Source organism: Fonsecaea nubica, assembly GCF_001646965.1.
Source record: "Fonsecaea nubica strain CBS 269.64 chromosome Unknown Scaff18, whole genome shotgun sequence".
NCBI lineage: Eukaryota > Fungi > Ascomycota > Eurotiomycetes > Chaetothyriales > Herpotrichiellaceae > Fonsecaea > Fonsecaea nubica.
In genome coordinates, this window is record NW_019173691.1 from 29690 (window position 1) to 57036 (window position 27347).

Below are 27347 nucleotides of genomic sequence, written 5' to 3' on the forward strand. Positions count from 1 at the left end.
TGTCGCCATTCCTGCTTGATTAAACAGTATTCGGTCGCACGAGTCATATTCTGCTATCTGCCCACCTTAATTTTCCTTCCGTTCGTCGATTCTGCCATACCATGGAACCTCTGCTTGAAAAACTACCCAAGACGCCACCGCGGCGTGAGGTCTTAGTCCTGGAGAGAGAGAAAGAACAAAGGATTCGGCTAAACCTTCGGCCTTATGTACCGTGCGAGCTGCTCTCCCGCGCCATTTTCGACTATAAAGACGACGGTGCTTCTCCCTCCTTGACCGAAGACGACGATTGGGAGCTCTCCGCATTTGAAACTGAGAATCCTCATGGCAACGGCAAAGACCATGATACTATCCACGATGCCTCTACCGACGACGAACTTACTGATGATGAAAGCGATAAACCTGCCAACAATGACGCTACTCGCAGTAGCCCTGTCGAAGTTGACTGCGCTGAACCTGTCGATAACAACACTCTTCGTAACAACTCTACCGACAAGGACCCTACCGACAAGGACCCTACCGACAAGGACCCTACCGACAAGGACCCTACCGACAAGGACCCTACCGACGATGACCCAACTGACGATGGACGAACCGTCAATGGACGAACCGTCAATGGACCGACTGACAATGACTCTACCGACGATGACCTAACTGACGATGAAACCACCGACGATGACCCTACCGATGATGACCCTACCGATGATGACCCTACCGATGATGACCCTACCGGTGATGACCCTACCGATGATGCCAGCGTTGGCCCTGCCGATACTGAAACTTCTCGCAATGGCTCTATCAACGATGACAGCGTTGACTCTGCCGATAGTGACTCTCCCGACGGCAACTCTACCGAAGATGACGAGGCCGACGATGATCCCTCCGATGATGAGAGCGTTGGTTCATCGGGCTGGGAAGTGAAACTCTCTGAACCGGATTTTCAAGAAATCTTACTCTCTGAACCGTATTTTCCTTCGCGAGCCCAACTCGAAATTTGCCTTCTTCTACCCACTTCAATCGCAGATTTTACCAGAGAAGAGCTGGAGGAGCGGGATTCTCTGTGGGATCTTGTAGTGCTTGTTGGACGAGACAAATATATCGGCGCCATGACTTGTGGGGAATACATCACACAAACTTGGCCAGACACATCTTCGACTTTGAGATTGCTCATCCCCTTGATCTCGCGACCATCAACTCGCCCAATGAGTGAGATAGATCAGGTCAAGGTCTCGTTGAATGAAAATGAGACGCAGATACATTTCCGCCTTGTTGGAGCGCGACACAAATTGGCAGAAATCTGCGAGGCAGTCGCCTGGGTCCACGCTGCCGTAGCAAGGACTCCATCGGAAAAGCCGCATATGGTCGATTTCATCGTCGAATGTAGAGGGAATCAGACACTGAGCTACTGTACCCGCAGTGTAATCTCGCCCTTGATCAACAATCTGGACTGCGATACCCAATGCTGGCTCCCATTATTCCCGAATACCGCCGTGGCCATTGACTGCCGACGAAACCTTGTGTGCGAAAACTCGCCATTAGGGCTAAATATCTCATGGGATTTACTATGCTTCATCTGTGGGTTGGAATACGAGGTTGATACTGAAACCGGGTTTGCGCTGTACGGCCAACGGTCGTTGGTCTATCCTACGAGATATTTACCAACGTCTGAGTCCATGCAATGGCATTTCCAAGACCTTAAAGAGGGAGAACTTCCGCCGACTGGATCATTTCAAGGTGGCGAGAGGTTCAATGACCTCAACGAATGCCTCACGATTGGAAAAGATCACTTGCTGGGCTTCTGGCCCGAACCGCTGGTCACCCTGGGGACCGAGTATAACAAAGACGTTGACATCACCAAAGTTCGCTGGACAAACCCGGGAGATACCGAGACCATCAACGACATATACGAGAAAGACGGTTACACATTCGGCGCCTCAATTTCTGCACCGAGATTACTCAGTTTTAATGCGAGCATGACCTACAAGATAGCCCACAATCGCAAGAATATCTACATGTCAGATTTCATTGGCAACATGGAAAGCATAATCGACACACCTGCGCTAGTCTACTCCATCCAGGAAGGACGCGCATATGTGGTACCGTTAATCAGTGTCGTGTTCCACATTGGACGGGTGAGAGCCAAAGTACATAAACTGTCCCAGTACCACGTTGCTCCTTGTGAGGCATTGGCGAATGGAGGTCTAGCTGCGTTCGATGCCATACGGAAATCTTATCAAGATCCACTCGCAGCTAAACAACCACAGAACAGCAAAGATGGTGAAGTCCAAGTACCTTACCGAGTCAAGGATCATCTGCAATCTGTCTACGCAGCACTTCAAGTTACCGTGCGACAGAGGTCTTTGCTGAAGCGCTTCTTCAAGGAATACCTGGTTGGGTACGAGCTGGCCGACATCGCCCACGAATATCCGTCTTACAACTTCAAGAGGCATCAATTGAAAGACCTGGTTTGCTGGAAGCCATTGGTAGATGAAGTTCACCTAGTCCTGTTTTGTGAAGGGCTCTACGATCCGATCATCCGAGACCCAAAGTCACAAGCCGCGGATGGCTGCGTCGGTAGACATCGCGACACCATTCCCTGTGGGTTGGATATTCTAACAATTTCATTCACGTGCTTGCGCCATCTAAGTCGCAGATACAACGAGCCCGGCTCCGCCCATGAATGGGTTATTGAAGGCTGCAAGTGGCACAGTCGCCACAGCAAAGGCTTGGTCTTTTTCGAGTGCGATCACAGTCACGCACAGCACTGTCCAAAGCTTCAATCTCTGAAATCAAAAGGCCAGAAGCACGCCAGGATGCCTGACTACGACAACTTGGCGAAATACCAGAATGGAGCAATTGCTTTTGGTACGACTAGTTTAAGACCGACTGCTGCTCGTAAATCTACGAGAATCTCTGCTATTGATACTCGCGCATCACCGACTCTCTACCCAGATCAGTCCACGAGTTCAGGCGTTATCATTCGTGCAAGGAATCGGAGAGACGCTCCCCCAATGCAAGACACCAAACACAAACCACAATCAAGGAAGACTCCTCAGTCAGTGACGTATAGAGAAGTGGAGCGAAGAAGTGAACACGATCTTTCTGTGCAACAGCTCCCAAGAAAGCATCATTCAAGGAGACATGTCGTTGAGCCACGAGACTCAGCTACTTCGAGGCACAGCTCTGAAGAGAGGCTCAGAGACATTTTGTGGCGTAAGATCGGCGATGCGTTTAAAGGAATGTTGGAGCCGGAGCAAAGGAACCAAGGAGGCTCAGAAAGAAGAGAGAGCTACAAGGCCCACACCTCACAACCTAGGAATAATGACAATAGTCAAGCAAAAGTATTGGCGACACGTACGCAGAGGACGAGGTTGGCGTTGGCACGAAACTGAAACGCCTCTCCAATGCCGACCGCACCCAGGTAGAACTGGGCAAAGAATGGGTCGTGGCCACAGTCCGACAGCTTCGTTCCGCTGGGTAAGCTAGCAAACTCTTCTTCAGTGGAGAACATTCGCAAGGCTGCGTCGGTCACTTCGTCTCCCTCGATCCAAGAGACTTTGAGGTCGCCTTGATCCTGACACATTTGCACCACGACCGTGGCGAGTCCGTCGGCATCCGTGAAGCCAGCATTGCTGCAGACCTTCTGCCTATTCTTTTCGATGTTCTTCAAGGCCGTGCGGGAACCGTCGAGAAAGACGACCTCGTACGACCCAACTCACGACGTGGTGCCTCTGGCGTTTGGTGGGCCTTTTGAGCCGCACGATGGGTCATGCTGAGTTCTCCCAGCCAGTCGCAATGATGACATTGACTTCAGGGTCAGCAGAGAGATCTTGGAGAGATTGAAGCCTCTTCCTCTCCAGAGGCGCCCGTAATGAGGAGAGGTTTCTTGGCTGGACGTCCATGAAGATTTTCGATGGACGCTACTGAGCTCGTGGGCAGAAATCTCCATGTGAGGCTAACGACGGAGTCAAAGGAACAAATACAGCACATTACCTTGAGTTTATCTTCCAGTCAACTTGCTAGGATGGAGGCTGGAATATAGGCGATGAAAGCAAGCCCGTAGCGTGTGCATTGCGGCTCCACAATCACGGGGTACGGGGAAAGTCGCATCGCGACAAATCATGGAATCTCAGGAGGGGACGGGATAGCTGAGAGCAAGTCAGTTTTGTAACAAGAATCATGGAGATTGAACATTACCTGTCCATCAACGCATCCAGTGCGGACGCCCAATGGCAACCCAAGGCAGAAGAGGAGTAAAACCAGCCATTCCAAGGTCTAGACTCTGAATCCGAGAATCGAAGGCCAAAACACCAGGGTCGAAAGAGAAACGAAAGTCTGGGCTCTTGACCCGTTGACACGTGGCTGGGCCGATTTCCTTGTATAAGTACGAATAATATGCCTTGGAAGGACCCCTGAAATGGGAGGGATCTGCGCAGCCTCGTATTCGGGACAACTCATGGCATGTGACATGGCAGCTGAAGAAGAGACTGATTCGAGAGTCAATACGAACGCTGGCCAGGCGTTGACCTCATGGACTGGGACGCCCAACGCCCTGAATATATTCATTTATTCCCTTGATTTTCTTCTCTGTCTTTTCATTCTCCTCTCCGCCACGAGAATCCGTCAAGGAACAGCTGACGTGATACCACCAGGGACTGTTCTCGAACAATATGGAGCCTTCGAACATCATCCAACGGGTAGTGTCTTACGCTCTGCCTGGAGCATTTGTGCTCGCCAGCGTCATGTGTATGTGCCCCTTTAACAACCAGAAGACGCGCGCTCAATGTGGCGGAAGGATCTTGTCCTGAGATAGTTTTGTGCACTGACTGGACTGTTTCCAAAAGGCCATATCCAGACAGCGATCTTTCATCCAGTCCTCCTATTCAGTAATTTCGCCCAGTACAAGGAAAAGGCCTTTGCTAGTGTTTGGGCCATAGGTGGCGTGATCTGCGCCAGAGACACGCCAGCAGCTCTCGGGTCGATCCTTGCTCAGAGCAAGGGTGTCATCCTCGACGTGGGCCCCGGCGCTGGACACCAGCTCTTCCGTTTTTCTGAGCCGGCGGCCGTCGAAGCCATCTACGGAGCGGAGCCGGGCGTGAGCATGCACGCCGGGTTGAAAAAGCGCGCAGCAGAAGCCGGGCTGGGGGACAAGTACCACGTGCTGAACTGCGAAGCGAAGCTGGAATCGCTGGTCCCGGCCCTCGCAAAGGTCGGGGTTCTCGACACCCGGGCCGGGCAGGAGAACACGCCGTTCGACGAGATCGTCTGCATCCGGGTGCTGTGCGGGGTGCCGAACCTGGACGCCGTGACCGAGGGGCTCTACAGCGTCCTCAAACCCGGCGGCAGGATGGTCGTCTGCGAGCACGTGGTCAACTCCGGGGACGGGGCGAAAGGCGGCACCGCGGTCGGTCGTGCACTCCAAAACTTTTACATGTCGATCGGCTGGAGCCCCCTCATGGGAGGCTGCGAGCTGACCAGGGACACTCTGGCCAGCCTGCACAGAGCGGCCCGGCGAGACGGCGGCTGGGACAAAGTCCACGTGGAGCTGTGCGATCCCTACAGCACGATCCCGCACATCGTGGGGACCTTGGTGAAAAGAAGGTGAATCAGACGACGATACTCTCTACTTTGATGAAATGGTAGCTGTTTCAAAAGTTCATCTTCAGGAAGGTATAACGGTTGGTTAGTTTTTGGTTCATGAAGCTGAAATCAGCGGTCTTCAGATCGGGCTTGTGGGTTCATCGGACCAGGAAGGGGGGGACAAAATCTCTGAGGGAAAACAAAGGCCTTGGATCCAAGCAGTCATATGTATCAGCCGTATTTGCATTCTCTCTTGCGGGAACTTGGATCGAAATACTGCTCCTCGTGAGGTATCATGAACTCCATCCGACACTTCTTTTTTTGACCCGTTATCATGCCCCATGAGTCCAAAGACTCTCTCTCACTGTGAAGGAGCAAGGACCGGGGGTAAAGTACAGCCACAGCCACAGCCACAGCCACCTTCACTGATATCCATCCCATCTTGCAAGACACCGCCTCGGTTTCCGAGGTTCTCAAATCCCCTTGCACTCCTCGACAACATCAACGTGACTGCATACCGTTGTGCCTCGAGACACTGCAAGAAACTGCCAAGCTCGAACAAACACGACAAGCGGCTAGCATGCTCGTTGAAGTAGAGGAGTTCGATTGGAAAGAAGTCTGCATTCATGCGCAACAAGGGATACATTTCGACCTTTCCGGTCCTATTGATACGAACCTCATCTGCAGACCAAGAATCAAGAGTCAAGAGACCTGTGAAGAGGGGGAGCTGAAATGGCAATGTCCCCAAAGGCGGAGTGTTTCGCCCGCATGCCGAAAACTGAACTAACCGTTTCAGGAAGCTTGTCCCCTCCCTTACGCACGAGGCTGAAACCCCTGATGAACAACGACTGATCTACTCCAAGGTGTCCGGGTTGTTTGTTCTATGGATGCCGCCAACTTCAAGGAAAGGTTGACACGGCGTCCCTCAGTGATCGCCCAATAGGTGCAGCACGTATCCCTATACTAGATAACGCCAATCATTGTGACGAGTGACCTCTGCTAAATGCGGCTTTAATTTGGTCCTGCCCTGATTCTTCTCCCAACAATCATATTGGAGAGGCAGCTCAGGTGAGCGACTCTAACTGTCCGTGGGCATTACTATGAGGAGTGTTGCTTACTTCACCTCATAGCCCGCTGCTATCTTGTGCAGTCACCACTGTACACCTGTGATAGACCAAAAATGCAACAAGGTTGATGCCAGCTTTCATAATTCGATCTATCGCATCATTTGTGTCGTATGCATCGACACTTGGCTTGGCTTGACGACTCGTGCGAGAGTCACAAGCCGCCGAAGTTTTCCATCTATCGCTTCAAGATACAGGTCGCAATGACTAACTCAGGTCCATTGCCTCACCGTCGGCAGTGCCGCCAGCTTCGGTCTTGACCGTCTCCACAAAGTCCTTGCGCCGACTTCCAATCCGTTCCTCCTTGAACTTCTGGATCTGCTCTTTGATATCGATCGCTGTGAACGATTGTCAGTATCATGAACGGCGGGAAACAACTATAGTTTATCTTCACGTTAAGGGGTTTCTGGAAAGGAAACTGACCTGGAAGGACGTCCTCGATCTTCAGCGGCACTCTGTTGAACGGATCGTGAGGATCACTCAACAAGTGGCTTCGGATTGTGCTCCTGTCAATAACAATCTTTGATACGGGTAGCCTCACAGGGTCTTCCATGAGTGTGAACATCAGCGGATCCAAGAACTCGTCGGGAATTTCTCCCAAGTCCGCGTCCGCAGCTTCATCCTCTTCCTTTGCCTTGGCAAATTTTTCGATAAGTCGTTGCCACCGGTTGAGCTCTTCTGGTGACTTGAGAACAAATTTGCGCATGACGTTGCCAGCGTTGATAAAGTTTTCGGGCTTGTATGATCGACCGTCGCGTGCAACAGCGAGGATAAAGTTTTCCCGTTCGCTCAGATTGAGATAGACGTCGATGATCTCGCTCAGCAAAGCCTTGGGGTTGAAATTATATTCCTGCAAGTTCTCGACTTTGAGGGTCGTGGATTTCGGTCCAACCATCGCATCAAGATTATAGTCCAACATATCCGCAAGACGTTGGACGATTTCGGGCATCGTGAATGCGTCCGCAAGGGCTTCTGTGAATAGCTTCAACATTGCCACCGTTTCATTGGTCAATTGCATGTATGATTTCGCTTTGTTCTTTGCCGCCTCCAAAGCTTCCTCTTTGTCCTGTCGTTGCTGCTGGTCGAGCGATGTTCCGGCAAGCGCGAGTTCTTTCGAGAGGTCATAAATTGTATGGAACGCCGTAAAAGATTCGTCCAAGACGAACGTCACGTCATTCAAGAGAAGGTTGACAAACCTCACAAAGAACTCCATGTTGACTTTTGCTTCCCTCAGCAGGTTGTCACGGTAGACTGTGTTCGGCCAGATGCACTTGATGATCTGGAAAATCTCGAAGCGTACGTTGAATTTGTCGAAAAACTGGCCGTGCCCGCCCATGAACTCTGCCTCTATAAAGAACTTCATCAATGAGTGAAGCAAGTGCTCTGTCGCGAATGGCATGCTGTTGTATTGGTCTGCGAGTATACCTCTTCCGCCTTGACGCCATGACCATGTTCCTCGAAAGAGGATTGTAACCAAAGATGCTTTCAAATATGGGTTTTTGATGTATTCAGAATTGCGCAAAAAGGTGATGCAGAGCATTATCAGTTCGTCCGATTGCGTTGAAGATATGACTTGAGGCATGTTGTACATGATAAATCCAAAATTGCTGCTGATGACATCCAAGAAATACTCAGGAAGATTCTTGAAGGTCTCTGGTTGTTCAGCTGGAAGAGGAAGCGTTAATTGCTGCTTAGGAAATTGACGGTGAGGAGAGACTTGACGGAGAATCCAGACAGTGACAAAACGCATGAATTGCATCGAACGAGTCTGCGCGATTTCATCCAGCAATACGCCTTGTACAGCATATTTGTAGGACAAGCCTTTGTCGTGCTGATCCTTGTACCTCTTGAGTGCATTCTCGAACATGGCCAGCTGAGCAGGGTTATTGGCGTATTTATGTCGTTCTGTTTCGAACACCTCAATTTGTTTGGCCAAGTGTTTCAGGTCTCGGTCCATGTCCTTGAGCATGTTTCGGGCTGCTTCGCTCCCGTAATAATGAGCAGCCACGGCGAGGAAAAAGCATTCCGAGATGAAGTTGTTGGTGCCTTCGAGCTGATTCTTATAAAACTCGTCAGAGTGCTCTTGATCAGCGTTGATTTTTGTTTCCTCTTTGATGTCGACCCGAGGATGCCGTCGGAGATAGTCAATGTCGACTCGGTCCATCTTTGAGAACTGTGCATCCATGAACGGTTCACACAACTGATCCAAGATCGTGGTGATATTGATCATGAAGCCATCACTCGAGACCGTCGCCTTGTCCACACGCATGGCGCGGCGTTTGTGATTCGCATTCACCACGAGAGCAAACCAATCCAACACGCGTTCTCGGGCTTCCGGAGACGCTCGCACAAGGGTATTGATAATATCAAAGAGCTCAGTTTGATGGGACCTCAACGACATCTGAAGTGACTGTTGAGAGTTCCGGATCCTCCCTGGGTCCATAGTCTTCGGGCCAGAGAAGTACTGCTTCGTCACTTCTGCTTGTAATGGCGATAGCTGAAAGAAGGGGCCAAGGAGAGTAGCAACTTCTAATTGGGCAGCTGGAACTGACTTATCCACAAACAGCTTCGATTGCGTGATTGCAATGGCCACGGGTTTGTATCTAATGAGGTGTCGAATCATGGCAGTGTAGCGTCGATAGTCAGAGTCCATGGTCAGTTTGGCAAGACGCCGGCTCAGATTCTCAACCGCGCCGACAAATGCCTCCTTGATGGTTTCATCCTCGTCGAACCTCGTGATGACTTCTGTAAGGAAATCATGACAAACGCCTGCATCCTCGTCTGGATCAGCGAGAAGGTGGTCTGCGAGCGCAGCCACGCCATCATAGTCTGCGCCGAAGACATCAGGTGTTGTGACGGATAATATGCACCAGCTCATGCAGAGTCTCCTAGCCTCTGAGATGATGGTCCATTTCTTGTTCTCGGGCGTCCGATCTTTGACAGCCTTGCTCATTCTTGTGATTCTCTTCCAACAGCCGAATAGCCAGTCGTGCGGAGTCAAATCCCCCAGGGCTGCACCTGCTTCCATAATGGCCTGCTCTATCAAATCGGTGTTCAACAGCAATGGTTTGCCTTCAGCCTCCAACTCTTCTCTAAGTTGTGCCAGAACGTGGAGCTGCTGACCGTGCATATCTTTCGTCTGCTCAGGGTTTAAGCTGAGACGAAAAATATTCCTCAGCGTGCGGTCTTCCCACTGTTCGATGGTCTCATTTGGTCTTGAGCTCTGTCTCGAACTTGGTCTCTCCACGCCGTCCATTTCTCGCTTCTGGGGGGTGACATTTGCCGGAGTGATTCGTATCCGGGTCGTAGGTGGAGGGGATGGTTCCTTCGTGATGGTGCCAGATGGCGTTGTTGATCCGGTCGGCGTTGGAAGAGGATCTGTGTTCACCTGGGGGGTGTCTGGTTGTGATGATGGCGTTGACTCAGGGCCATCTTCGGCTGGAGTTGAGGCTGCGGCGACGGCATCTTGCGACTGCGGCGGCGGCTGTGACTGCTGCAATTTCGCGAGCCTCTTGTTGCGGATCTAATCGATGTTAGAAGACCCTGATGCGTGAGCATCTCACGCACCTTATCTGAGTCCATAGAAGGATCCGCCATGGCTACGGTGGGTATAGATAACAAAAGTCTTGCGCGCGAGGTTCACACGAGGTTTCGCGAAGGCCGACAATTTGGGGTTCAAGTTGACGTCGACGGTGTTTAGAAAAGACTAGAATCAGTGGTTCGGAACAACTGCCACCGGTGGTGCCCGGGGTATGGCCGCCCCCGCACAAGCGTGACAAGTCAGTTTGCTGCCTTGCTACTCGGACACGTAGGTGCTGCCACGAGGGCTGGGTGAGGGCCTGGGGACTACTCCAAGGCTCTTCAGCACTTTGCTACCTAAAGCTGGTGCCTGATTGTACTCCTGGTTGGAGAAGATGATCTGTGGTACAGTGGCATGAAGGATGCGGGTCCTTAACAAAGAATCTTTTGAATATAGCCAGCTACTTGCAGCCTGCCGTCTGCCTAGCGAACATGGCGCCACCAACACCAAACAAAATGATACATTCCCCCAAAAGCAAGCGCGAACAATTCTTCATGTGACATTTCCGCTCCTCAACTAGTATTGCCGGGTTACTTTCAACTCGTCCAACCGGCGGCAGCCGGGCATTGCCATTTCCCTGGCCCTCTTTAACCTGTTCTCGTCTGTAAAGAAGAGACCCGTGGCTTCATTGATCTCGTGTCGCTGCCGTTGTACTTCGCTCTCGCATTGATACTTCAAGGTCGAAACATAATCCACTTCTGCCCGTTGATCCAATGAGCTGAATTGTCTGGATGTGTATCCTTCCACCTCCGCGGGATTCAAGAAATAATCGATGTGGTACCTGGGCGTCACCCTGTGCATCGTGTGTGGTGGAACCGGGGAATCGTATCGGACATGTGGCCCTGAGTTGGATGATCCGGAGAAGAATGATGATAGCAGTGGAAGAATAAAAAGTAGGAGCAGTGGTAACAGTTGTGTGAGCGCTGACAATCCTGAAGGCGCAGTTTCCGACGCGTTTCTCGGTCTCCCTCGCGGTCTGGTGCCGCCCATGGGATGTACTGTAAAACCAGGACCCCCGCCCATATTGAAGACGAATTGAGGGCCACCGAAGCCGCCACCTCCTTCGCAGATCAGCACAATTCGCACAACATAATTCAATGCTCGCAGGATGTCTTACCAAATTGGAAGCCAGGTCCCAAGCCCCCACCGAAGAACCTGTTGAACAGTTCCTCTGGCGATATCTCATCTTCATACATTGGTCCTCTCCCAGGCGCTCTCGCAAAGCCACTGAAAGGACTGGCTCCTGCGCCCGCAGCACCACTGCTAGAAAAGCGGTTATCAGGATCACCACCAAACTGATCATATCTCGACTTCTTCTCGGCATCTGATAGGATTTGGAATGCCCGCGATACCACTGATCATCATCAGCATCGTAGTCTTCAGCACAATGGAAATATTCTGATCCTCACTCTTGAATGCCTCATCGGCACCTTCATACCCATTTTTATCCGGATGCGTCAATAGACTGATTTTGCGGTACGCCTTCTTGATCTCTCCGTCGCTTGCGGTTTTCTCAACCGCAAGAATCTCGTAGAAAGCCGTAGGACTACATCTCCGTATCCTTATCACTTCGGCCTTCTGTTGCGGAGTCCATTTTCGCTCCTGGTTTCCTTGATTGTGTTCTCGTGAAGTCGCAGACCCGTTTGGCCTCGCGTTGGAGCCCGAAGCTGTTGCGGACATGCCGCAGGATAAAGAGGCCTGGGGGATCGCACGCAGTCTTTCTTGGGGAAGGGAGTTGCAAAGAATCAGAAAAGATATTCTGATCAGGCCTTGGGACGTTCGTTTGACTTTTGGCGGGGTGTAACTTTTTGTAGCAAAGGTGTTCAAAAACGAGATCCCAAGCCCGCGCCGAATAACGGTGGGTGGGTTGCAAGTGACTAGAGGCGCTGTTGCCGAAAACATACCAGCCCTGAAATGACGTCCAACCTACACCCAAGCTCTCCTTCAGTTTGAGGTTGCACAATCAACCCTTTGATTTTCAAACGAAATGCGCTGAGGATCCCGCTCAGTATTATAGAAGTTTAACATGGCTGACCCTCAAAAACAAGAAGAGGCCAAAGAGTCTCTCATCATCACTGCCAAAAAATGGGGAGGTCTGTAACCACACCACGCTGCAACGTTCGCATTGCGATTGACTCTGCTCCAGTCTACCTGCTTACGCTCCTAACAGAGAATCCTGTTCCCCCAGCTCTTCTTGCTACCCTCGTCTTCGCACAACATGCTCGGCCTTTCCAACCTCTTCCCATGCTGTTCCCTCCCTTATTACTCTTCTCGACCTACCTTAACCTCCAAGGATTCAAGATCGATAGTGCGGGGACGACAGCTGCGCTCAGTGGTACCTACCTTGTGTTAGCTGGAAGGAGGAGAATGGGCCTCATGAATAAGTTCGGCGCAAGAGGCATCATTCGAGGTGCCACGATGGGATTGTGTCTGGTGAATTTGGTAGGCGGAGGTCTTGCCTATGGTTTTGGCAAACGAAGAGAAGAGGACGAGAAGAGGAAAGAGCTATGAAAAGAGATGGATTAGCTCGCCCAGAGCTTTGCGCAAAGTAGGGAGAATGCACCACACATATTGCAGAGATCTGAAGACAGATGAGGACTTGTCTGTGGCATAACCCTGCAATAACGTATGGAGCTCTTGACACGAAATTCGATGACGACCGAGTATGGTATCATCACGACGGAAGTGTTTGAATTGGAATTGAATGTCGTGTGGCGGGGACAGTGGAGGACATTGTTAAAAACGCCCTGCAACTTTAATTGGTTTTTCATCTTTGTATTCACGGATGGATGTTGAGATGATAGGGAAGCGATATATACTGGAGGTCACGGCATCGGATATTTTGACACTGGCTGGGACGGCTAAATGTATCAGTACAGGCTACTAAAAACAAAAGACAGAAGCAAATGAAATGCTTTCAGTTGTATAGACACATGATGCTTGTGCCAAACCCCGTACGGCATATCCGTTAACCCAAGCCTTCGAGGTTTCCCAAATCCTCATTGCTCTCTAGTCGCGCTCAAATGGCGAAACCGACCGTCCTATCTTTGTAAAAGGGTATGTCTCTCCTCATTTGACGCACTCAGATCTATCTTGCCCGGCCAGAAAGGTAGGTTATCCCAGCACAGGCACAAATCAAAGTGTAACACGATACCAGAGAACTCTCTTTTGAGTAGTGGTTATCAATCTCGGCATGATTTTGACAACATCCGCTATGGGGTAACCAGAAGAGGTGGAGCAGGATGAAGCTTCGAAAGTGCCGGGTCTTACTCACCACCTCACCTTGCCTCAATTCACTGATGACGCGCAGTTTGAGGTCGAGATGTCGAATTGACCAAAATTTGAATGAGCCCGCGGAACCATGTGCAAGTGCAGGGGACAGGGAAGGAATGAGTGTATATATATGTTACCAGCTCAGGTTGTTCCCGAGGAGAGGACCGAAGTGGCGACAGGGGGAGGTCCGAGGGAAGAAGGAAAGAAGAGAAGGAGATCGGCGAGGAAGATAAAAGGGAAGTTTTATTGACTGCATCTTTGAATCGCACTTGGCGAGACTATTAGAGGGTGAGGCAGTAGGTTCTTTAGTGGGTTTGAGGTTGATATATTGTCAGCCAAAAAGCGAACCAATTCACCACCACGATTCTGCCAGACTTCTGGCGAGAATAAAGCGAAGTTGGATTAGAAAGGCATTCTTGTATAATCTTGGCAGCTCGAAAATGTGTGGACGCAACGGGAGCGAAGGTGCATTCAACAGGGGTATATTGAGTGCCGTGGACTAATATGTGAAGAAAGAAAATTGAATGAGCTAAAAGGCTGGGTTGAAATGATTTTGCTGGGTGGAGTTGCTGCAAGGCTGGAATTTTCTTGGCAAGGCTGAGTGCTGCAGCCTCGTCGTCAGTGTTGGAAGGGCAACGTCCAGCTCTATTGACGATGAAAGACAGATACGATCAAGGCAGCACGTCCGGCTCTTCTGAAAACAATGAATATCTGATCGCCTTCCATTTTGCCAATCTTCCTAGGGTGAGATGCAACCGTTTCCACGAACTCGGCAGATATTGGACAGTGTAGTCCCGTCGACTGCGCAAGCTCCTGTATTCTAGGATTTGACTTTTTCACCCTTGTCTGGCAGATTACCACCGAGTGGCAAGACCGTTCTGATAGCTGCAAGTACTGGACACGATGCCTCCATTCTCGTCTCAGCAGATGTTCTGTGCATTGAACACCGATGGTCGCTCACTCATTGGCGTCGCGAGTGGCTAGTATCATCGACCCTGCCGGTAGATATTTTCTGGGTTGCTCGCCGACCAATATCTTCATCCACCGGTAGCTTCCCGGTAGATAGCAACGGCCTTGTTGCTCCCCACAGTAACAAACCTCTCAGCCTTCTGTCGCTGAACACTGGTCTCACCCTTAGGTTGCCACTTGACACACCACAGACCCTTTTCACTCTCGCCATGTGTCGCAACACAAGTTCTTCGCTCGATATCCCACACCTTGACCTTGCCATCCAGACTCCCGCTCAAGACATACTGGCCGCTGTGATTCCAATCAAGATCTGTGATCCAAGCTGCATGGCCACTGAGGTTGGCAATTTGCTCGCCTGAAGTGGAATCGTAAAGGGAGATTATTCGTGCGTCGCCAGCTGCTGCAAGAAGAGTAGATCCAGGAGAGAACTTGACGGCGCGGACGGGTTTGATGAGTCCGGGGAGTGAGTGCAGTAGGCGAGACGTAGCCGTAGAGAACAGGTAGATCGCTCCGGACTCGTGGCCACTGGCAATGAATCGGCCATCGGGCGACTGTTTTTTCAAGGAAAACGGAAAGTGTCAGTTTATTCTCCGTTGACCGGTCAACGCCACGCTCGATAGATGAAGGGGATTCTTACCACGTCCACAGACATCCCAAAACTCCCCTTAGTCTCGAATTCTCGGATCTTTTCCCGACTTGCTAGATCCCATACATTCACTCGCCCATCGTGGGTTGTGCCAGCGACAAACTTTCCGTCAGATGACAAAGACACCGCCCAAATCTCTCCTGTTTTCTTCTTTGACCCGACGTCGAATGCTCCATCGTCCTGCCACTTGCCCTCCTCGTATTTCCATATTCTGACCTCACCTCCAAAGCCAACACTGACAGCTCTCGTGCCGGTGCTGCGGTCTGTGCTGATATGGTGACACCCGACTTTATGGGCGTCTGAGAGAATCTGAGCAATGGGAAAGCCTTCCTCGGTGGCAGAATAGATTTTGATCGAGTTCTCGCCCGAACCTGTAAGGATTTGCGTTTGAGTTACAGCGAGGGCAAAGATATCTGTGGTATGGGCTGCACAAGGTTAACTTGGTTGCAGAATAAGAAGGTGTTGTGGAGGTTGCCGTTACCTTCATCGATCGAATGGAGAGCAAGATATTGTTTCGACTGAGGCTATGTCAGCGACCGCGACCGCATACACAGATACAATTGGATTACAGACCATTTCGACTGCGTCGATACATCATACGGCAAGTTGAGTGAGACAAGCCAATCGGGATTACATGGGCAAGAGGGTCAAACCTATCTGAATCGGATGAAGCAGATTGAATTGGCTTGTGTTTTGGCTGCGGTATAAATTATTTTTGAAATGACGTAGTTTTACAATGCTCCGCACCCCTCCAGTTTATTGTTGAACAGTGTGACAGTGTGCACACAGGCCAGATAGCCCTTATTCCTTTACCCAGACTGCACATCCCCAAGTGGTAGAATCATCCTGGACCATATCTCCATCACCTGGGCTCTGCTAAACGCCATCCCTAGGGGCTCCCGACTGACTGAAGATGCGCGCTGTGCCTGGGTCGTGTTCTGTCTTTGGTCGATCTTCATCCCGCTTAACCCATACTTCCGTCTGGTTGCCCAAGTCGTTGTGAATATCCATCGCCTGATGCTATTCACATCAATGGTACATCCTTGGTGGCATCTGGTCGGGAAGTCATGGGAAGGAAGGCGATGTAACAATGCATCTCAGGATCTGGGATGCTGTCCCTCCGCGGGAATGAAGAGCCAGTGGTATATTTGCCTCAGCAGATCCATTTGTGTAATATGCATTGTCCTCCTCTTTCTCCGTCCGGAAATTGTATTTCAGTCCCTCAACTTTTGGCTCCCTCTGTTGATTTGGCTGTTCCGCTCGCTTCTGCATCTCGGTGTTTCCAACTCTCATAGATCTCTGCAGCCTCAATCAGCGTGAGTGACCATATTCATGTATATTATACTGACCCGCAACACAATATGGGCACAACGTATGGGCCTTTTTGGGTCTCCCGCAGCCGGGGCATTGGTTGACTGCCTTTACATCCTTCAAAGCCTTTCCCGCGAGTTGTCGATGTCTCTTTTTCATATGCGACGTCTTCTTCTTTGGCACTGCCCTCAAGATCCCCTCCCAGATGTCTGAGAGGAAGCCAGGGATGCTTGTCGCGATTGAGGGTATTGCGACGGATGCGGAGAGGATGTTAGAGAATGGCCATGATTGTACCGACACGGAAAGTACAGCTGGACTCCTCCGCAGGGCGATTTGTGACAATTGAGAGCCGCTCAATGCAGCAGCCAGTGCCATATTTGCGGCGTTGCTGCTCTCTCTAATGAGCTATGTGGAACAATGTTCTTAAGAATCTTTCTGCAACGAGCTTCGCATCCAGCGCGCTAGCTTTTCATAGTTAGAAACTGGCTAGTCAGGGACACCCAATAAAGCAGCGGCACGGAACGTACACCACCGTTTAGCTTTCTTGAAGTGAACGCCCCTTGTCTCCTTGGCACGAGACAAAAAGGGGGTCCTTCTTTCAATGCTGGCAAGATCGTCTGGGGAAATTGTTTCGTCGCAGGCAGTCGCAACTCCTTCTTTTCTCGTGCACAAGCCATATCCTGCGATTCTCTTGTCTTCAACTGTGTGTTAACACAAACTTGTCTCGTTCATCGCATTGATATCCTTGACCTCTGCATCATCGAACAGACACGATGACCATGGCTATGAACCAACCGAACGCGGTGTTCCCACGTTCACATGTGGGCTTCGACTCTATCACCCAACAAATTGAGAAGAAGTTGTTGAAGAGAGGTTTCCAATTCAACGTCATCTGTGTTGGTAAGGCTCTTAAGACATTCTCTGAGGCTCAAACACTCACTCTGCTTAGGCCAGACTGGACTCGGAAAATCGACCCTAATCAACACCATCTTCGCGAGCCACCTCATAGATTCTAAAGGCCGACTTCGACCCGATGAACCAACACGCTCCACTACTGAAATCCAGACCGTGTCGCACAGTCAGTCAATCGTCTCTTAGGTGTGTGGAAACGTGTCACTGACCACTTCTGTAGTCATTGAAGAGAACGGCGTGAGACTACGGCTGAACATTGTCGACACCCCTGGCTATGGTGATTTGGTTAACAACGATCGCTGGTAGGTGTTACGAAATTGTCATGTTTGGCGATGGCTTTGAACCATGGGACTGACTGTTGTCTAGCTGGGATCCTATTGTGAAATACATCAAAGACCAACACTCTGCCTACCTGCGAAAAGAACTCACTGCCCAGCGAGAACGCTACATTCAGGACACCCGCATCCACTGTTGCCTCTTCTTCATCCAACCCTCCGGCCATGCGCTGAAGCCGATTGACATTGTGGTGCTGAAGAAACTCTCCGACGTCGTCAACGTGGTTCCTGTCATTGCGAAAGCCGATTCCCTCACACTTGAAGAGCGCAGGGCGTTCAAGGAGCGGATCAAGGAGGAGTTTGCTTTCCACAACCTCAAGATGTATCCGTATGACAACGAAGAGCTGGACGATGAGGAAAGAGCAACCAACGCCACAATCAAGGACATTATCCCCTTTGCAGTTGTCGGCAGTGAGAAGTCAATCATTGTTAATGGCAAGCAAGTTCGCGGTCGACAAAACAAATGGGGCATCATCAACGTCGAGGATGAGAACCACTGCGAATTCGTGTACCTTCGGAACTTCCTTACCCGAACTCACCTCCAAGACCTCATCGAGACCACCAGCCAGATCCATTACGAGACCTTCAGAGCCAAACAATTGCTGGCATTGAAGGAGAGCAGTGCTGCAAGTGGCATGGCTGGCAGCAGACCAATCAGCCCTGCCGCTGACCGTGAATTGAGCAGGGGTTCGCAGCGCGTGACCATGAACGGATATTAGGGGATTTGCACATATGAAGCAGTCAAGCAAGGGGATGGGGATGGGGATGGATTTGACAAAAGCAATGGTTGAGCTTGAGCGATTGCCATATCCTTTTCTTGTCGCCTGAAACTTTATTCTAATGTAGCGTCTATGCAGAGAGCGGGCCTTTCGTCTTTGAGCTGGGGTATAAAGTAATTCTCATGACTGTTCATCGCCGTAATTTCTGGACCGTAACTCCGCGCACCGATATTCTATTTTCGCTCCATTGCTGCTTGGTGAATCACCTCGAGGCTTCTGTACCAAGTTCTTTCATCACCCATTCGTCAAGTTCCTGGAACGTGGCATCCAGATCGTCGTTGATGATGACCTTGTCGTTTTTGCCCTCGGTCTTACAATACTCGATCTCATGTCTGGCCTGAGCTAGACGCTTTTGGATTGCATCGTCGGTCGTATCGCCGCGGCCTCGAAGTCTCTGCTCCAGAACCTCAATACTGGGCGGTTGAATAAAGCATATCCTTGGGTTCAACTGGCTCTTCTTCAACTGCTTGACGCCTTCCATCTCGATGTCAAAGATACATATTCTCTTGCCGGGAGCTGTGCTGCCATCAATGCTCTTGCCTTTCCCTTCGGCGACGTCTTGAACAGCCTTCTTCGAGGAGCCGTAGTAGTTCCCTCCAAATTTCGCATGTTCCTCAAATGCATTGTCTGCAATCATTGACTCGAACTTTTCGGGGGTTATGAAGTGGTAGTGGACGCCATCCTCCTCGCCTGGTCGGGGCTTTCGAGTGGTATGTGAGACACTGAAGCCGAAGAGGTCGGGATGTTTCGCGAACAGTCGCTTTATCAGAGTACTTTTGCCAGTGCCCGAGGGCCCAGAGAATACAATGGGCCGGGGCTCGCCTGAGGGCGCAGAGGTAGACATTGCCGCACCACGATGTGTATATTGGAAGAAGGATCTCGATATGTGCTCTGAGTGGATCTGGGGCCTCGGCAGTACAGAAATCACCCTCCTCAACATATAGAGGTGTTTGAAATGGGGAGGTTGTGATCGCAGTGGTGCATAACGAATAGGTACACATTCAATGCGGTGAGAAAAAGAGCCAATGGCCACAATCGAACTACGGTCTTGGCAGGGGTTTTTCGAATCAGGGAAATCCTCGCGATCCCCCAACTTGTCTCATTCTGCCTTGCAAAAGACACTTAATTCATGTTCATCATCATCCGCGGTACACGGTACTGTACAGCCCATCATCGCGATGGAAACACCAGAAACCCTTGGTCCGCCAGACGATACTCCTACCGAATCGCACCAGTCGCAGGAAGGTAATACAGACAACACCTGCGAAGATGTTTCACATGGTGTAGTCGGCATGGTGCCGGGCAGCAACGGCAAAATGCGCCCCAGGCGCCCACGCGTAAGTGGTCCAGGCCGAGATGTCGTTACCATCGACGTGACCCCCCGGTATCGGGCTCGGCCCAGTCAGTCCGGTCTAATAGGATCGGTAGGGTCGTCATGCAAAAGATCCATTGGCAAAGTCGATAATGATCAGTTGTCAAAGACTGGAAGATCTCGAGGCCGCGCTCAAGCAGCAATTGGCAGATCCGGCCATTGACCGCGAGCACACTACGCTGGAGTTTGACTTTCCGGTCACTGCTGCATTCATGGTAGCTGCGAGGGAGGCCACCAACAAAGGAGATCTGAACGATAAGAAGACGCCATACATCTACAGTCCTTTCAACAAGACCGCAATAACTGTCGTTGATGCTCTGCACACGATCAAAGATCCTAAGGAACGTGCAATCATGCAGAAAGGGATCAGCAAGACCCTCGTTGAAGCATGTCAAAACGTAGATGGATATCGTTACAGCTTCCACAATCATTGGATCAGTCGAGAGGATCAAGCGAGCAGGTTTTCATACTGTGGGTTACCTTGCAAAGCAGCTCTTGCTGCAAAATTCCTCCTTTGTGGCACATGATTTCCATCGCTAATTAGACGCCAGACTGCAACGACTCGGTGCTCAACAAAGGTCGCGCTGCTAATGAAGGCGTCTCCAAGATGAAGGCCGGTGTCAAGGTTCGCAAACCGGTGTACGACTGTCATGGCTTGATCTCTGTCAAATTCTCCGTAACAAAGGACAGTCTGGAACTTCATTACAAGCACATTCCCCTCCACAAGACCTTCGAAGAACGAGCCCCAAATCCGCGGAATGGATCGAAACGCAAACGTCTCCTGGAAATATTTCATCCTGAAAAGCTCGTGAGACCCAAAAGGAGAAAGTCAAGTGCACCTAAACCGCCGATACCCAAGAAACCTGCTGCCGAGCCGGTCGCGCATGTGGACGAAGAGTCGACTACGCTACCCCGGGAGAACAGTCTGGCACCCTTGTTTGATTTCCTTGGCAGGGTTGATGAAGATAGAGCTGAGCCAGATAGCTCAGAAGCACCGACCGTCAAAGTCGACTCCGCCAATACTCCAACCTCCGGTGACGGAAGTAACCGCAAGAAGAAAGTGATCCCCGGTACATTTACTTGGACCCTTGTGGACTCACAGAAAGGAAAGCGACGCTCCAGAAAGAAGGCCCCAGTTGCGAGCGAGGCTCCTGTAGCGCCAGCACCCCTTGCCGCTGCGGCAGCTTCGCCACCTGCGATGCCACCTGCGATGCCACAGAGCAGCGGCCAAACAGTGACGCCAGTATCTTCGACCGAATTAGAGCTACGCGCTAGACTAGAGCAAGCTGAACAAAAAATTCGCGATCTCGAACAACGCCAGGAAAGAGGGCTGGCAGAGCCGGGTCAACTGACTCCTCTACAATATCAAGGACAACAGGGGCCTCTGCCTCCCGCTCCAGCCACACTTTATCCTCCTCGACCACCACCTCCTCCTCCACCGCCTCCGCCTCACGCATACTTCCCTCCCCCGCAGTTCCAACACCCTTCCCACTCTGTGCAGTGGAACTACGGTCCTCCTCCATACCCTTATCCTTATCCTCCACCCGGTCAACCCGGTCTCTCGTACCCTAACCATGCCCCAGGAAGCGCTCCGGCTGCAACGCACCCTCATGCATACCACTATCCACCGCCGCAATCTCTGCCTCCACCTTCACAGCAACGGCCTCGATCAAACCCACCTCCGGCGTACGGCTTCGTTCCCAATCCTTTAGACCCGCTGGACTCTCTTACTACGAGGATAAGGTCACACCTTGGTCCTCCTCAGTCTCCCGCAACACCTGGTTCAAGCTCTGGATCCCGCGTCGAACCCCGCGTTGGGACGCAATCCGCGCCTCAAACTCCTCTTTCTTCAGTAGCGGAACGCCAGTCTGGTACGAGTTCTCGCGAAGCCCCTGCGACAGCGCCGGGACTTTCAGGTGAAACCGCTGCGGAGCCAACCCATCCGACGTCTGAAGGACCAACAACGAAGGAGCCAAACTCGACCTCAACAACCACGGCGGAGCAGCGAGCCGCGGAGCCAGATTCGGGTCCCACTGAAGCCCCGGATAAGAATTAAGTCACACTCCACCACCACGATATCAATTTCGTTGACATGACCAGAAGTGAAATCACAGCCTCAACACCTCTGCCAGACGCCCATGGTTTGGTAGACGACACATGACTCTCCTGGCCGAGGCAATCATGGAAGGGTGCAGAGATCTAGGACGATGCAACAATCAGCAACATGCTGTCCGTCACCATCTCGCCCTTCCTCTCCAGAGGAGGCAGCACATGAGGACAACCAGGGTGAAACCCCTCCTACACATTCTCACACACACACACCGAGGCCACGGGATTGAGGATGACCCGGCAGCGGCGGCGACCTACATTCATGCTCTTTGTTCCAGTGCAAGGATTCTGGAGGGGGGACAGTGTATTACACTCTAGGTATTAATACGGATGTACTTGTAGTAATTATTAATTGTAGTACTATCACCATCCTTCATTCTTCATTCTTCATTTGGCTCTTGAGCCCTTTAAGCTTCAACGCGCCGTTCGTTGTTCACTAAATACATTCGTTTCTCTTTATGTCCATGGCTCACGGCCCTGGAGCATGGGAGAGGTCGTGGTTATGTGTCTGTCCATGTACCCTACTTGGGTAGATATCTCTTGGAGCCTATCGCTCTCTATCTATTGTCGAGGCTGGGGCTTCTTCTCCTTCTTCTCTACCAGCGTCGGTCATAAGAAAGAGAGAAAAAAAAAAAGAAAAGACGGACAAGGACAGAGAACCAAGCTATGTAGCTAGAACCAGAGCCAGACAGAGCCAGACAGAGCCAGCGAGAGCTCGCTTGACCGGTCTGTTGATAGATCGCTTGAAAGTAATATGTATCATGTATCATGTATCATTCATCACGGATCATGGATCATGGATCATGTGTCATGGATTAAAACACCAGCTGGCCGGCCGGCTGGCTAGGGCTTCCTGGCCCACGACGACGCTCGATTCCCATGCATCCATGCACGCACACATAAATACATAATGCATAACACATAACGCATTATACGTAGATACATACATGGCCACCAGAGAACCAGAGACCTCCTGGGAAACGTAAACGCCGCGCTCTTTGCAAACAGAAACAGAAATAAAACCTGGGTGTCATGGGGTTTGTTGGGGCACAGGGGGAAGGGAAAGGGAACGGAACTCTGGAGCTCCGGTGTGAGATGTGGGTATGGGTACGGGGAAGGGGGGATACAAAAGGTGACTGAGTAAACACCATGAATAATAACTAGACAATATGTCCATCGGTGATAGCCGTCGTGGCGGTGATGGTAATGGTGATGGTGACGATGATGATATCGACGGTAGGAAAAGGGGGTGATGATAATAATACATGACAAAACACACAAGACAAGAAACAAGCACCCAGGGTATATATAATTCGTCCTCCCCTTCTATAACCGTTTGGCCATCATCTCTTCTCTTTTTTTTTTTCTCTCTCTCTCCAAGATCCAGCTTGGAGTGTATCTCTTGGTAAAGCTCTTTGCGAGCCAGGGATAGAATCGGCAGGCAGATTAAAAGGAAATAGGGTGCCTGCTAGCAATACAGTGGTGTGGGAAGGGACGACAGAGAAGTAAATGCCGTCACTGCTGAGTGGCCGGGGCCACACCCGTCGAGCGACGGCTGGAGATGACAATGGCAGGGACGGACTCTTGAACAATGTCATCTGTACGGCATTGTCTTTTGTTGGCGAGAGTCGAGATGCGCAGGATGGCATAGCCTCACACACTGTGGGTGCCACAAGCAATCACCTCCTCGAGAAGTCTGTCGACGACACCGGGCACATCGAAAGTGGACGCCCTGTAGGTTTCGTACTCGAGTGCTTCGCGGATTTCTGCCACGTCTTTTCCGTCCCAGGAGAGCGGATAATACCCGTCAACGTTGAGCCTCTCCCATTTGCCCATGGTGGCATCCTGCATGAGCAGGCTGCGGATAATGTTGGAGACGCGGATGTCGCTCTTCTGGATGTCGTCGTATTCGAAATGGCTCTTGTAGTGGGTGGCAAATTCATGCACGCCAACCTCCAAATTGAGGCACAAGCCGCAGGCCCAGTGTTTCTTGACTCTCAGGCGGTCGACGTGTGTGCAATCCTCAGTCACTTGGCAATCGCTGTGGGCCTTACTGTGATGTCTTTTGCAGGACGCGAGGCGATGTGACCAAAATGCGCAGTTGAGATGGTTGCAGCTGAACTTGGAGTCCCTGTCGTGGTCTCCGATCAAGTGTTTTGCAAATTCTTTGGGGCTGGAGAAATCCTTCTGACAATCTTGCACTGGACACGGAAATCTAGACTTTTTCACCCTGCTCTGGTCCCGTGTTGGGTTTTGTTCGGCGATAAAGGGGGCTCGCATCGCAGTTTCCGTGGATGCAAAGCCTTGTTCACCTCCAACCGGTGGGATAGAGCCATTTGTAGCCGGGGCCTGGAAAGGTAACTCGAATGTGGCTGGCATGGCAGCCGAGATGCCATACTGCCGCTGCGAGTACGCGGCGCCCACATCGTTGACGCATGGTGAATCCTGTGGATAACTCTGTTGTTGTTCCTCGCCATTTGTCAAATGGTCCATGGTTGAGTCCTGAGTCCACTTGGTAGATACACAAGACATCTCATCTCCCCAGGCCCACTGTGTAGCCATGGGTGACATATCACTAGCATACCCAAGTCTGGAGGGGGGAAGATCTTGGACAGGTGTGCTGAGGATGCCAGAAGACCGGAGGCCGGATCGATCAGAATACAGGCTGGGGACTCGGGAGTGAGGGTAGATAGATGAGCCTTGTGACAGTCGCGCTCTGATCTGCTGAGGTAGTTGTCGGGGCTGCGTAAGCCCAGCATGTTCGCACGTGGTATAAAGCTCGTCGTCTTCTGCGTCGGCTAGTATGTTCAGGGCATTTCGATATCTGATTTGCCGCAGTTTGAAAATTGTGCGCAGGTCCAGGCCTGCATCGAGCAGCAACTGAACATTTTTGACAATATCTGAGCCTTGTGTGACCTCTTCATCACCATTGAATGTGTTCAGACTGAAATTGGTGAATTGGGACGGAAACGAGGCGCCACCAAAGGCGCCCGGAGGACAGGATTGGTAGTGCATGTAGGAATGATTGTTCGAGATATGATCCATTGCAGACGTTGACCGCGATCACAAAGAACGTATCTCTTTTGCAGGGAAGGTGGGAATGACTGGATAGGGCTGCGCCGGCGCAGAACTGGTCGAAATGAGGGCGATGGTCGACAGGTCGAGTATCAGATATCCAACGCGCTGAAAAGAGTGGAAGCAACCCACAAAGCACCGTCTTAGCAATCAGAAAAAGAGAGAATGTTTCCAGGCCTACCAGGCAGAGGATGAGGGAGGAGGATTTGAACGTGAGAAGGGAAAGCGAGATACGGGGTCAATTACAGAAATTCATGGGGGGTGGTGAGCGCAGATACTTTTGCGAGTTGAGCCTCACTCCGCTTTCAACGAGCTGCCCACCACCACATGTACGCCACGTAGTAGACCCATCGTGGTCGTGCATTGAAGGGGGGGGAAAGGAAGGTTTGAGAAAAGTCTATGCTGGTCATTCGTCCAGCCTTTGCCCGATTTCACAGCACTCTCGTATTGAGGGGGTGTTGTCGAGCACTCTCAGCCGTGGGCCCCCTGCCACGGCAAGGAGGATCAATGGGGTATGTATCCAAGGCGCCACTGACACCTTTCCACTTCGAGCGAAATGCTCGCAACGGCAGGGTAGAAGGCGGCTTTCCCTACACACTCAGGAACAGGGCTTTGACTGGTGGACTGTGAAAAGGGGTGGTTTGTCCTGGGGTGACTGCGACGCCTTGAATGAAGGATACCGGATCTGGATCCAGGGAGGAGCAAGAGTCAATGGGCGCGCTGCAAGCATTGTGGTCGGTAAAGATGTCCTTAACGACAGCTGGAGAAGCCACCGATCCTGCTCACCAGCTGTTGCGGCTCCGTATTCCGACAAGCGCACATGACGTCCCGCAAAGACAAGGGAGGGTTGTTCTGTACCCAGCAGAGCTCGTATTTCTTTCTCCGAGAAAGGTATCATTGGGAGATTTCAGCAAGCGCCCATGTGTTACACAGCAGGGAACTCCATTTTCAGTCCACCAATCCATTGTTGAGGCAAGCATTTTCGCTCGTGATTTGTCCCCCAAATTCTTGACGACTGCGGCAATTGACCATGCTTCCTGTCATGGTGTCGCCTCCTGAGGCCATGTTTTCAAGTTCCGGACATCCAGAATGAAGGATAAGTAAGGCTGAAACCGGGCGAATTCGAAGGGTTCAGACGTCGCTTCGGAATCGAAAACTGCACGACATTCATGAGCTAGGGTCCAGGGGTGGGTCCATCTCACCTGTAACGTAAGAGTGCTTCTCAGCCTTCTCCAAGCCCCTTTTGGAAGGGTGGTTGGGTTCCAGGGAAGGTAACGGGAAACCCGTGAGCTGAATGATCGGGACCTGGGCAGAACTGTGGCGGGGGATTGTGTGGGTAAAAAAAATTGGGATGCAGCCAGTAAGGGACGAGGACATTGAGGACACGTCAGGGGAAAAGAGGGTGTGAGCAACTGCAGGTGGTAAAGGGGCTGGTAGAACAGAAGGCTGCCACCTGAGTCCCGCGTGGTTGCTCCAGATGAAGTAAGTGCCTGGGGTGCATATTGGGCACCCATGAGGGGTTCTCAGGAACAGCTCATTGACTTTCTAGAGGGTCTCCGGAGAGTTTCCGGAGGGCTCCAGGTGCCAGGCATCCAGGCACACGCAACCTTGAGCCCTGGCTGCCTGGTTACCTATGTAAGTATGTGGTACCTAGGCAGTAGGGAAACATTGGGATCCCTGCAGGCCTGGAGCACCTTTGCTTCTAGACCTTTGGGGCCCGGAGTATGTCGCCACCAGCAATGCCCCTTACCTTGTCATTAATGGACGAGTCTCCAGTACTCGGTAAGCATCTGCACTCTCGTGAGTCACTCCACCAAGCAAGCCAAAGAGGAGCCGCTGATTAAGAAACGGACCGTTGCGCTTGTCCAAAACGCTACCCAAACTTTACGACAACGCATACAAGAAGAGCCTCATTCCTCGCTTGTGTCGAAAAGGAATGAGGCGGTGAGCATTTTGTGACACGTAAAGGATTCCAAAACCAAAAAAAAAAGAAAAAGATCTTGTTAACATGCCAGAAAATCGCATCCCTGGATAAAGCGTCCGCATTCACAATACTCGTTGACAAAATATAGTATAATAATACAGGTAAAGGTACAAGGTCCACACAACTCCCATTCCAGGATAACAATAAGGGGACAATCCGTAGGTATATGAATACATGACTGGGTATCGTTAAGTATTCTGGGGCTTGTCCATCTCGGAGGTTTCTGTGAATCGTAAGAGCGTCGAAGTCGTACTAGGTCGTTGATTGGAAAACGTGAAGCGAATTGAGGAACAAAAAAAGT

General features: G+C 51.2%; 10 protein-coding genes across 10 annotated transcripts; 5 read left to right on the top strand and 5 right to left on the bottom strand.

The window, feature by feature from the left end:
* Window positions 1-101: 101 nt before the first annotated feature.
* On the top strand, window positions 102-3751 carry AYO20_03679 (hypothetical protein; the record flags this gene model as incomplete). The annotated part of the gene is made up of 3 exons (XM_022641979.1): window positions 102-2862; window positions 3360-3474; window positions 3550-3751. The coding sequence occupies 3 exons, from the start codon at window positions 102-104 to the stop codon at window positions 3749-3751; spliced, it is 3078 nt and encodes a 1025-aa protein (XP_022501922.1).
* Window positions 3752-4667: 916 nt separating this feature from the next.
* Window positions 4668-5602, top strand: AYO20_03680 (hypothetical protein; the record flags this gene model as incomplete). Its single annotated transcript, XM_022641980.1, has 2 exons — window positions 4668-4743; window positions 4842-5602. 2 exons carry the CDS (start codon window positions 4668-4670, stop codon window positions 5600-5602), a joined length of 837 nt encoding a protein of 278 aa, XP_022501923.1.
* A 1099-nt stretch (window positions 5603-6701) lies between these two features.
* AYO20_03681 (hypothetical protein) lies at window positions 6702-10298 on the bottom strand (the record flags this gene model as incomplete). The annotated part of the gene is made up of 4 exons (XM_022641981.1): window positions 6702-6835; window positions 6914-7039; window positions 7125-10224; window positions 10269-10298. 4 exons carry the CDS (start codon window positions 10296-10298, stop codon window positions 6702-6704), a joined length of 3390 nt encoding a protein of 1129 aa, XP_022501924.1.
* A 499-nt stretch (window positions 10299-10797) lies between these two features.
* AYO20_03682 (hypothetical protein) lies at window positions 10798-11961 on the bottom strand (the record flags this gene model as incomplete). The annotated part of the gene is made up of 3 exons (XM_022641982.1): window positions 10798-11342; window positions 11399-11635; window positions 11691-11961. 3 exons carry the CDS (start codon window positions 11959-11961, stop codon window positions 10798-10800), a joined length of 1053 nt encoding a protein of 350 aa, XP_022501925.1.
* Window positions 11962-12307: 346 nt separating this feature from the next.
* Window positions 12308-12792, top strand: AYO20_03683 (hypothetical protein; the record flags this gene model as incomplete). Its single annotated transcript, XM_022641983.1, has 2 exons — window positions 12308-12374; window positions 12428-12792. The coding sequence occupies 2 exons, from the start codon at window positions 12308-12310 to the stop codon at window positions 12790-12792; spliced, it is 432 nt and encodes a 143-aa protein (XP_022501926.1).
* Window positions 12793-14591: 1799 nt separating this feature from the next.
* AYO20_03684 (hypothetical protein) lies at window positions 14592-16855 on the bottom strand (the record flags this gene model as incomplete). Its single annotated transcript, XM_022641984.1, has 4 exons — window positions 14592-15074; window positions 15161-15594; window positions 15651-15687; window positions 16595-16855. 4 exons carry the CDS (start codon window positions 16853-16855, stop codon window positions 14592-14594), a joined length of 1215 nt encoding a protein of 404 aa, XP_022501927.1.
* A 404-nt stretch (window positions 16856-17259) lies between these two features.
* AYO20_03685 (hypothetical protein) lies at window positions 17260-18446 on the top strand (the record flags this gene model as incomplete). Its single annotated transcript, XM_022641985.1, has 4 exons — window positions 17260-17380; window positions 17430-17558; window positions 17613-17694; window positions 17759-18446. The coding sequence occupies 4 exons, from the start codon at window positions 17260-17262 to the stop codon at window positions 18444-18446; spliced, it is 1020 nt and encodes a 339-aa protein (XP_022501928.1).
* Window positions 18447-18708: 262 nt separating this feature from the next.
* AYO20_03686 (guanylate kinase) lies at window positions 18709-19350 on the bottom strand (the record flags this gene model as incomplete). The annotated part of the gene is made up of 1 exon (XM_022641986.1): window positions 18709-19350. The coding sequence occupies one exon, from the start codon at window positions 19348-19350 to the stop codon at window positions 18709-18711; it is 642 nt and encodes a 213-aa protein (XP_022501929.1).
* Window positions 19351-19970: 620 nt separating this feature from the next.
* Window positions 19971-21934, top strand: AYO20_03687 (hypothetical protein; the record flags this gene model as incomplete). Its single annotated transcript, XM_022641987.1, has 2 exons — window positions 19971-20349; window positions 20430-21934. 2 exons carry the CDS (start codon window positions 19971-19973, stop codon window positions 21932-21934), a joined length of 1884 nt encoding a protein of 627 aa, XP_022501930.1.
* Window positions 21935-23640: 1706 nt separating this feature from the next.
* Window positions 23641-25032, bottom strand: AYO20_03688 (hypothetical protein; the record flags this gene model as incomplete). The annotated part of the gene is made up of 1 exon (XM_022641988.1): window positions 23641-25032. The coding sequence occupies one exon, from the start codon at window positions 25030-25032 to the stop codon at window positions 23641-23643; it is 1392 nt and encodes a 463-aa protein (XP_022501931.1).
* Window positions 25033-27347: the final 2315 nt, after the last annotated feature.